At 40.2% G+C, this 11,270-nt stretch overlaps 1 protein-coding gene across 3 annotated transcripts in view; it reads right to left on the bottom strand.

The window, feature by feature from the left end:
* PIP5K1B (phosphatidylinositol-4-phosphate 5-kinase, type I, beta) overlaps positions 1-11,270 on the bottom strand; it is a 316,932-nt gene that overhangs the window by 61,052 nt on the left and 244,610 nt on the right. For all 3 annotated transcript variants that reach the window (XM_011970143.1, XM_011970145.1, XM_011970144.1), the window contains one exon: positions 8,765-8,909. In XM_011970143.1, coding sequence (XP_011825533.1) covers positions 8,765-8,909 — 145 coding nt within the window. The remainder of the gene's footprint in view (positions 1-8,764; positions 8,910-11,270) is intronic.

The raw sequence follows: 11,270 nt of genomic DNA, 5'->3' as shown, positions 1-11,270 counted from the left end.
CTTACTTCGGTTTTCTGCACGCCACTTTCCTTCTGCCGTCCATAAATCTTCTTCCACCACGTGTCGGCGCTGGAGTCTCTGAATCTGCTGTATGATTCTGGGGGCTGCCCGATTCACATATTGTTCACTGCTCAAGTAAACACCTTTAAATTTAATTCAGCTGAACTTTTTCTTTTAACGCCTTTGAGGCAAAAAGTCACTTTTGCTTAGGGTCTGTCCAGGCATGTCTGAGGTATGAGAAAGGAACTGAGGTCCTGTTCTCCTTACTAGAATCTGAAAACATATCCACTTTGCTATGGTTTTATATTTCTGGCATTACATGTTATGTCCTCTTAATTTCTTCAGAGTTCAGCTGTGTCTCAGCTGAACCACAGACAGGTGCTGTTTCACTACTCAGAAAGAAGAGAGGGGAGAAGAGTTTATTTCCAAAGAACATTTCTCTTGTATACTGGTGTGGGTAAAAATTTTTTAAGGGGCTTGCCAAAATGCAGATTTCAGGGCCCCATTTCTAGATGTAGGGACCCTGATGTGGGAGCTAGTCACACTGAGAAATATTTCTCTAGATGCTCCATGAATCACGGCAGAGAACTGAAGAGTGTCTGCAGAGGAACATTCACTACCAGCAAACCATCCTTCCAGAGACATAGCACTAGTGTTTGAAGTCAAGGGAAATAAAGATGTGGTGTTTTAGTTCCAGAATTAAGAGGCAGAGAATGGATTTTAAAAAGGTCATTTTTTTGGTCAGTTAAAATATTCAAAAATTGGCCAAGTTTTCCCACTTTTTTTTGGCAATAGGATTTATCCATAAACTAAATCCACTAAGAAATCTTAGTAACACATAAAAAGCACCTAGAAATATTATCACACACAAGTTCCTTAAAAAATGTGAATGTTCTTTGAATTAATGCTGAATCCTAAATTATTCTTCATATAATATCAGATATCTGAAAAATTCACTTCAATTTCCTGCCCTGGCAGAAATATATGAGGGATCATTTGAAAAGCTAATCACTTCAGAAGTAATTCTATAATTTGTCAAAAAGGAAAAAAGACATCTGGCAAAATCCAGGTGCAGACTAATGTGATGTAAATCCATGTTTTTTCTTCTACTTTTTTTTTCTGGGGGTGGGGAGGAAAAACTAACAGGCATATTATAAAGCTTCTGCAGCTTCCTTTTTTTTTTTTTTTTGAGGCAGGGTCTTGCTCTGTTGCCCACGCTGGAGTGCAGTGGCATGATCATAGCTCACTGCAGCCTGGAATTCCTGGATTCAAGCAATCCTCCCATCTTAGCCTCCCAAGTAGCTAGGACTACAGGCACGTGCCACCATGCTCAGCTGTGGTTTTTAAAAAATTGTTGTTTTGGTAGAAATGAGGTCTTGCTAAGCTGCCCGGGTTGGTCTCAAACTCCTGGGCTCAAGTGATCTTCCTGCCTCGCTTCCCAAAGTGCTGGGATTAGAGGCGTGAGCCATCTCTCTCAGCCAGGTTCCAATTTTTTCAGCGTGTGCCTTAGCCACAACTGAAGAAAGACGTGACAACACTCAGGTTCACTGGTAATGCTGGCAAGCCTATAATGGTTTTAATTTTTTAAATGAAATACTCTTCTTCCAAGAGACTGAATAAGGAAGGTTTTTGCTTCTCCTCTAGATATGTGGCATCATTTGCTTGATGACTTCGTTTCTTGACACTTGGGAAAAGATGACTAAATCCTTCTCTTTACTAAGAATGAATGAGTGTGACCACATTTTCCCCTCATTCTGTGTGTTTGCTCCAGACTAAGATGCAGATAAGGTGGGGTGGGGGGTGGTGGGTTCACAATGACGTATTGGTAATAATGTAGAAGTGTTTTGTAAGGGCATGGATGATGGCTATCTGCTCCCAAACTGTGTCAGCTGCCTTATCAGAGGGAGTCTCACCTGGGTTCCTCAAGCTTACAAGCCTCTTTGAGGAATTCTCAAGCTAAAAATCTATCCCACGTGTCTGGAATTAGCTAAGGCGTTTCTATGAGTATTTACAACCAGCACGGTACCCAGGAATGTGTTACTGATTGTCAGACAGACTTGTTGGTAAATACTGGAGTCTCTAATTGCACCGATCATTAACAAATTTATGGCTACTTTACATAGTACTATTACATTGGCATGATAATAAATTGGTTCCATAATTACTTCTATGAAAGTCTAAATTGATTCCTGTTCTTGTACTCACACTCCAACTTTGTCAAGCTTTGACCTTGTCCTCTCTCTCTCTTTTAGAAAAGCTCTTGTGTCTATCTAGCTTTTGCTCCATGTGCTGTGGTTGTTTTTATCCTATCTCAACTCTACTTTGCAATGCTGGAGCCCAGAGTTGGCAAACGGTATCCCATAGGCCCCTTGACCAGGTGCTGTCAGTCAAGGCACTGCAGGACTTGGATGAGACGGTGGCAAGAGGACAGAAGCTGCTGGCTTTCTGCTCTCATTTATCTTTCTTCCATTTCGGGGCAGTGTCTCTGGAGGTGGCTATGTTCTTGCCCTATCCCAGCTCTTCAGGTAGCATCCTCCGCCACCATCCCTTCTCTAAGGCGGCAGCAGGTATCATGGCAGAGCTGATGGTGGGAGCTGCCTCCTGCAGTTATTTACCTGAGTTTCTGCAATTTCCCCCTTCAGTCTTCCAGCCTCCCCACATTCTGTAGCCAATGCCCTTTGAAATTCCAAGTGTGTTTTCCGTTTCCTGAAAGGACTCTAACAAAGTACTCCGTGATGGCTTTTTGCCAAAAACATCATGCCCCTTACAGTGAGACTTATGAGGAAGCTGCAAGGTGCTAGTGTCTCAAATCCCTCGGTTATTTTATTTCAACAAATGCTTTATGGGGCTTACTATGTGCCAGAAGGTATAAACGCTTTCTAATTGTTATTTCATTTAATCCTTATAAGAACTCTTTGGGGGCAGTAGTATAGTAATTCACATTTTACAAAGGAGGCAACTGAGGCACATGATGAGCAAGTAACTTGCCCAATGTTAGATCACTAGAAGTGGCAGTTTGAGAGCTAATATCCTAAGTAATGATTTAGCAAGATGCATGAGCATGAGCATCTTTACCCACCACCATCTGAGGTAGTGGGGGTAGGAAGGTCTGAAGGTCTGTGTGCAAGGCAGGAGTAATCAGATTAAGAAACACAAAAGAACAGAGAGTCTGGAGAGGTCATCTTCAGTGTTTAGCATCAACAAGTGCATCATCCTACGAGTGGTTGTGCAGCCCTAGACTGGTGTCTAGGTATGGCAGGTAGTTGTGAAGTTCACAGCAGATAACACAGTTGTGCTGTCTTTCCCTTGAGATTAGGGTTAGGGGATTGGAATCACTAGGAAGTTTTTGCAACTAACTGTTCTCCCTTCATTTTGTAAATATCAAAGGTTCCTGCTGACCTTGCTATATCAACAGAAGATATAGGATTTTCTAAACCCAGCAGGAACATATCTAATAAAAGTCTTCTCTCAAAATTACATAGTGATTTGGAGTCCACCTGGAGAGTTGGAAATAACAACTTGAGGAAATAGCTATTTTAGGTTTCTTATAAATTTAAATTAATGTTAAATTTTTAAAGGGTTTGAACATTCTGTCTCTAACATCTTTGAAGATGAAAATCCTCCCTCAAAATCCCATGGAAAAAGAAAAGGCAAAAAGATGAAGAAGAGAACTTGTATGGATGTCACCAAATTTCCATGAAAAGCATCATCGAAAACTTATCATCTGAAACTGTGTATGCTATATCAGTGCTGTAGCTGGAAGTCATGCCTCCACTTTTTAGCCATGTGGCCTTGAGAAAGTTACCTAATGTTGCTAAGCATCAATTTCCTCATGTGTAAGATGGAGACCATAAATATAACTTTGTAGAATTGCTGTGAGAATTAAATCACTTGACATGTACAAAGTAAGGCTTAACATGGCCCTTAATAAGGTTCAATAATTAGTTGCTACTGTATCAGATTATTATTGGTGGTTTGAAGCAGGATTAATATTATGATAGAAAAGTTGCCCTCGCAATGCTGTTTTTAATAAGCAAAATTCACCAATAACTGGTAGGACAAATACTATAGGTGGACATTAACATAAGCCCATTGGCTGGGCACAGTGGCTCACACCTGTAATCCCAGCACTTTGAGAGGCTGAGGGGGTGGATCACTTGAGGTCAGGAGTTTGAGACCAGCCTGGCCAACATAGTGAAACCTTGCCTCTACTAAAAATACAATAATTAGCCAGGCATGGTGGCGGGTGCCTGTAATCCCAGCTACTCAGGAGGCTGTGGCAGGGGAATCGCTTGTACCCTGGAGGCGGAGGTTGCAGTGAGCCGAGATGGCGCCACTGTACTCCAGCCTGGGTCACAGAGCGAGACTCTCTCAAAAAAACCCCAAAACCCAAAAACATAAACCCACCACTTTGCCTGCTAGAAATATTTTAGTTATTAAGCAGCAAAAAAAAAAAAAAAAAAAAAAGTCTCAAACACAGGACCAGAATTCATGTTAGGAAAAAAACCAACCAACCAGCCAACCTAATATGTATTTGGAGGCCGTGATGCAGGAATGGTACGGTGGAAAAGACAAGAGGCTTAGACCCTAGAGACCTGTGTTCAACTGAAGTCCTACTAACACGCTCAGATATGTCATACAAGGTTTCCACATTTCCATTTTCTGATATTTCAGACAAATCTAAAGAAAGATCTCTAACCTTTGGGATGGCTCTACTTGCATGTCTGTAAACCTTAGCGGTAAGCAATTTGTGGCGAAGGGCTTTTGGTTAGAGTGTTTCCGCTCCTGTTCTAGGTCTACAACACTGTAATGGCAGGAAGAAGAGGGCACAAGACTGTTCGATCTGCTGGGCTAGCCTCTGAGATCTAGAATGTTGGACTCATCATTTAGGGAGCCTTTACCAATTTGCCCTCTATGTACAAATGACCAGTGGCTTTTTCTCTGACATTTTTGCCCTTCTCACAATACTGCAAATGTCTGCAGGGTGAGCCCAAGTGTTAGAAATAGCCACTAGCCAAACCTGAGACTGGATAGAGTGGTGACACTGGTAAGACATCTTTGATGGGGAAAGCATAGATGCACTGGAATGAAGTGTGACTTTCAATTCCTTATGCATAACCAGAGCTTTGGCTTTGCTACCAGCTATGCAGGAAATCATGAAAATATTCGTATGTGTAACCTATTTCTACAATATTAAATGAAATTGTTCTTAACTTTGAGGTAAAACACGCCTCCGTATTTCTTAGTGCTCAATTTATACCTCTTTTAAAAGAACAGACTTCTTACTAGTAAAGAAAAATGCAAGTTTCAAAAATTCAGAACTTAAATCTCACTAGATGACCGGGAAGCAATGCTCATGACAGTTTCTCTTTATTCCTAGGATCTGCATGCTCTAACACAAGACTGCACAGTGCAACTTGAAAATGTGTACTCCCAATCAGTAGGTTAGATACATACTTTTAAGATGATACTATTTTTTTCTTTCCTTCCTAGCGAATTTTTGGAGTACATGAAAAAAAGAATGGGTTACTATTAAGAGTTTTTGAAGTTACAAAGAATAATCTTTTTTAAAAAAGGAATAATTCTAAGAGACAGCAATTTCCCACTGCAGTATATAATTTAGGTGTGGAGGCATCCAGGCACTAATCAATACCTTGCCAACTTACGGATTCTAAAAAGACTGACAGAATGACAACTGCTAGTTGAAGTATTTGCAGCTTATTTTAGCATAGATATGTATAATATAACGTCAAAATTGGAAAACAGACCACTTTGCCTGAACAGAAAAATGATTCATAAAGAGAAAAATCTCACATGTAAATTATAACATCAATATTCAACATTTTTTTTCTTTTCTTTTTTTTCTTTTCAATGCATTTTCTTTCCAGGCTCTCTGGATTAGGTTTTGAAACTCAGTTGGCCAGATGAGATTTAGAATAGTGTCTATTTATTGCCTAAAGAAACACCATGTAGGACTAGGTGGGCTCTAAAGGAAAAAATGATAGAAACAAAAATATGAAATTTTTTTTTTTTTTTTTTTTGGTTTGCTGGTGAAGTTTGCCAGTTGAATAATGAGGGTTGGGCACAGTGGGTCAGGGAAATAGGGATATTGACGCCCGGGAGTTCTCAAACTGTTGTCTTCAGGGTTTTTTTTTTTTTTTTTTTTTTTTTTTAGCACCTTTATGCCTCTTTTCCTTAAGATTTCCCTAAGTCCGTGATTAAGACCCGAGGCCCTTCTATTACCTTCTTGTGCACATCAAGGCTAAAAGCAGACATATCTACAGGAGCAGGTAGGTGACAGCACAGATGAATGAGGCAGAGGGTGGTGACCTAGGGGGTGCAAGATTTTCCCCTCCAGCTGATAAATGCCAGGAGGAAACAGAGCCAAAATTATATGGTGACCAAGATCCTGATTTTGCAAAAGAATCTGGGTATTTTAGCGAAGTTGTTTGGTTTTTAAAGGGTGGCTCATTGAAAAAACATTCTAGGCTCACTGAAATGCTTCTGTCTGGGCTGTATCTCACTGGCAGGCACCAACTTGACTGTGGTTCCTGCTATAGTGCTGCTGGTGGCCCAGTTTGGTGGCGTGTTCCAGGATGAATTTCCTGGTGCCAGCCTGGAGCCCATGCCCACTGCCTTTCCAGACTTTGTAGGCACCCAATTATCTAGATTAAATTCCTTTCTGGTTAAGATGAAGTGGTTTCTTGTTCTTACAGGTGAACCTTGATTGATAGTGATATATAAGATATCACATTGCAATTTGGAGATACAGTGCCAAAGAAGATTAAAACAATGCACTTATTTTAAATAAATATTTAAAAGAAAGGAAAAATATCATAGATAACTCATTTTTTATTTTCCCCTTCCAAATCTATATGCTAGTCAGTATCGGCATAAATAAAAGTATCGAGAGTGACAGCACACTTCTGGGAGCATGTGGAGGTGGAGCATGCAGAGGTAGCTTCCAGGATGGCCAGGAACGATTGGGAGTCAGGAGGAGGCCCTGCCAGGCCCCAGGAAAACCTTATGAATACCCAAGAGCCGAATACCTCTGGTCAAGAGACTGGATACTTACCTACCACCACCACCACCACCACCACCACTGCTACCAAAACACAAAACCAAACCAAACCCTTTTATTGTTGGCTGAAAATCTCAGTAAATGATTTAAGAGCACATCTGATTATATGCCCCAATAATTACCATGACAGCAAACTGTAAGAAATCACCATGGCTTCACATGAGAATTGTTTTTGACCTTGCTAAGAACTTCCTGCAACTTTCCAGCTATCTTTTGGGCTGCTATTTATATTCGAGAGCAAAAGAACTTTATATAGACCCACGTGTTCAGCTGCACCAGATAGACAGGAAAGGCTGTTGCTTGACTAATTTACATACCAGATTTAAACATTTGACATTAATATTAAGTATTACACATTAAGTCATTTTAAATTTCTCCAATCGAAGGAAACTGACCAAATCAGTAACTTTGTATAGTTTAGATGAGTTAAATAATTTTTAATAGGGCCTTATTTGTTGACCCTTAGAGAAGAACAATGCAAACTCAGGCCCAGCGAAGATTTGTGGCTCACTTTGCTACCCACTGGTTCCACTTTTCTGGATGTAGACTGGCTGCCTAACCTGCTGCCTACCTAATCTTGTATCTAGCTGAGAGAGGAGGAAACAGCAACAAAAAAGAATTACTATAGCAGGTCCGACTAGCAAACTTTAACTTGCCAAAAGACTAAGCTAGACTCTATGGATAGCCATATATTAAAAATAAATCTACTTTATTGACTCCTCTTCCTGGAAATCAACCAAACTGCTATCCTGGAGATGGAAAGTAACTTAAGCATAAGAAATTCTTCACCTGTATAAATCTGATCTTGATTCTTGAGAGCTAGGTTTCAACAATAACTAGTCTAATATTTAGCAAATAATTATTTCCTTATTTTTTTAAATTTTCTATTTTTATAACATTTTATAGAACTCATAAAATGGTGCTTATATAAAAATCCACACCAAGTTGCTAGAGAGCATACAATTTCCAAAAATCTTATAGGTTACATGAAATATTTCGATACAGGCATGCAATGAATAATAATCATATCAGGGCAAATGGGGTATCCTGACTTCTGCTTCTGATGTTGTGTCTCCTTCTCTGACTCTGACCCTTCTTCTTCTGTCTTCCCCTTACAAGAACCCTGTGATTATATTGCGCCTATCTGGATAATTCAGGATACTTCTCCCATTTCAGGATCTTTAATTTAATCCCATTTGCAAAATCCCTTTTGTCATATAAGGTAACATATTCACAGGTGACGGAATTAGGATGTGGACAGCTTTGGGGGGGTGGGCATTATTCTGTTTACCATAGTCACTAAGATCACACATACCAAAAGAGAATATTACAATATCTTTGCAGCTACCTGTGTAATATTGACTAAGAGTACTCACTCTGAAGAAATCCATTCCTAAAAAATTTACTAAAATAAAAAAGATGAAAGATTTGTCTTCTTCCATTGAGCCAAGTATATAATTTCTACATGACATAATGGTCAACTGTAAAGAAAGATCATGAGGGTTTTCCCTCCAATGTTCTTTTGCCACAGCAAAAATCAAGCATGTTCTCTCTCCGACTTACGAGGCAGATGACAGGCACATGCTGGTTGCTAGAGACGTGTTCTCATTCAGAGACACTGGTTCAGGCCTGATGTTGACGTGGTAACAGCCTGATGGGTTATTTGACTGCACTAAGTATTACCTGTTTGAATAGAGTGTAGGCCTGTCGTGTGAATAGTGCTCGTTGACGTATAAGGAAGAAGATGAAATTGTGGTCGCCAAGGAAGCAGCTTCAAACAGCGATGGAGTGCTAGGCACCAGGTCTGGCCTGTGTCGGGATCCCAGGGCTGGGAACGAAAGCAACACACACATTCATGAATCTCAAGAATAAATGCAGCTTTAGTATCTATAATAATCGAAATGAGTCAAAAGCATTCATTTTACCTATCAGGCTGCAAATTCAATTATGAATTAACTGCACTTTTTTTCTGAATTACAGCAGAAATGTAAAATAGCTTCTTGCAAACAGGTTAAACAGAAAGGAAATTGCATTAATTTACAAAATGGCTCATGGAAATGACATTATGAATGCTCTTTTAAAAACCTAATAAAGTGATTTACTATTTCAAAAAGATGGCATACAAAAATTCATAGGAGTTTAAGCAGATAATTTGACAGAGATTAAAAGGATGACTGGCAAGTGTATAAACAGACAGCGAACCTTTCTGCCCTCCCTGTGATATGCACATATCTATGATTCTCAGGTTGGATCTAAGAACCCATGTTTTTCAAGAGCCGGGAAACAAATACTTCAACAGACTAACAGTCGACTCTACCTTAACCCCATCTGAGCCCATAAATACATTTAAACATTATCCAGGACTCTTCTTGACATATTTTAACATCAAAGTTGCCTTTTTTAAAATGAGAAAACACTTATTTTTTCTTTAAAACTTAGGGGCCCATGAAATCATTTGTGCAAGAGCCCACCCTTGTGAGGAAGGAGGAATGTTCAAGGCTGAGCAGTAACCCCTGCCCATCTCTCTGGAGTCTATGTGGACTCTTTCCATCACGCCCCCAGACGGACCTAAAATAGATGCTAATAAATACAATTATAACTTTAAGGTGTTCCTGGTATTCCTTTATAAGCACAACAAATTGAAAATTAGATATTTTTAGTGTGTAAATATAAACCGACCGTAATAGGGATTCTCGTGTGAGTGTGAGGTTTTGGATTTTGGATGTGAAGGGTATAGATGGTGGGGTAGGGAGCAACATGGAGGGGAAGCCAGGCAAGCACAGGAAAGGCTGGACTCTGGTCTGGGAAATCAGATGACACACTGGGATGGTAGAGCTCCACCTCTCCACCTCCAATTCAAGTCAAAATAGAAAACTGCAGCGATAGATAAAACATATAAAACCACGAATAACCAAAGTGCTCAACGTTCAAAAATTAGAAAGGCTTCAACTTTAATGTGACACCTGGCTTGCAATCTTCAATATTCTTGATCCCAACTTTTCATTAAACGGAAAGCAAAACATGAAAACTCTCCATAACATTGAAAACTCAGTGTCAAAAATAACCTGATATCAGATTCCAATGAATTGCCACTCCTTATAAGGCAGATGGAGCTGGTCTTCAACCTAGGTTTTGGGCATACCAGCGTCACTTCACAAAGTAGACATGACCTGAGTGACAGAGCAAAATACATCTGTACAGTGACTCAGTCCCAGGTCACACATCATCAGGAAGGTGACCCCTCAACCCATAAGGAGCAGCTCTTTGAGGGAGAGAAGTGTTTCTTCCTGCTCCCGTATCCTTCCGCTTTTTTCTAAAGCCAGTGTGGTAGGCAGAACTCTAAGATGACCCCTAATGACCCACACTCCTGTAAATTCTCCCTTTGTTGTGGGGCCTGCAAACATGATGAGCTGTTATTCCTGTGGCTATGTGATATGACCTAGCAAAAGGGATTTTGCAGATGTAACTCAGGTTACCCAGAGTTGGCTAACACTGAGTTAGGCAAAGGGAAGATTATCCAGGGGAGCCTCACCTAATCGTATGAGCCCATTAAATCTGGGTCTAGAGGTCAGGGACAAGAAGTCAGAGAGAAAAAGTGTTGGGGCTTACTTGCAGGACATTTTCTGTGTTTGAAGATAGAGGGGCAGCATGGTAGGGAATGTGGATGGCCCCCAGGGCAAAACACGGCTCTTTGTTGTCCGACAGCAAAGAAGCAGGGATCTTCGCCCAACAGCTAAAATGAGCTGAATTCTGCCGACAACATGAATGAGCTTGGAAGAGGATTCGTCCTCTGCACTTCCTGATAAGAACTCAGCCCAGCTCAAAACAACCAGCTAGCATCATAATGACAGGATCAAATTCACATATAAAAATATTAACCTTAAATATAAATGGGCTAAATGCCCCAATTAAAAGACAGAGGCTGGCAAATTAGAGTCAAGACCTATCAGTGTGCTGTATTCAGGAGAACCATCTCACGTGCAAAGACTCAAAATAAAGAAATCGAGGAATATTTACCAAGCAAATGGAAAGCAAAAAAAGGAGGAGTTGCAATCCTAAAATCTGATAAAACAGACTTTAAACCAACAAAGATCAAAAGAGACAAAGAAGGGCATTACATAATGGGAAAGGGATCAATGCAGCAAGAAGAGCTAACTATCCTAAATATATACGCACCCAATACAGGAGC

This window comes from Mandrillus leucophaeus, unplaced genomic scaffold, assembly GCF_000951045.1.
Source record: "Mandrillus leucophaeus isolate KB7577 unplaced genomic scaffold, Mleu.le_1.0 Scaffold93, whole genome shotgun sequence".
Taxonomy (NCBI): Eukaryota; Metazoa; Chordata; class Mammalia; order Primates; family Cercopithecidae; genus Mandrillus; species Mandrillus leucophaeus.
The sequence above is the reverse complement of the archived record's forward strand: the minus strand, read 5'-3'. Positions and strand labels throughout refer to the sequence as shown.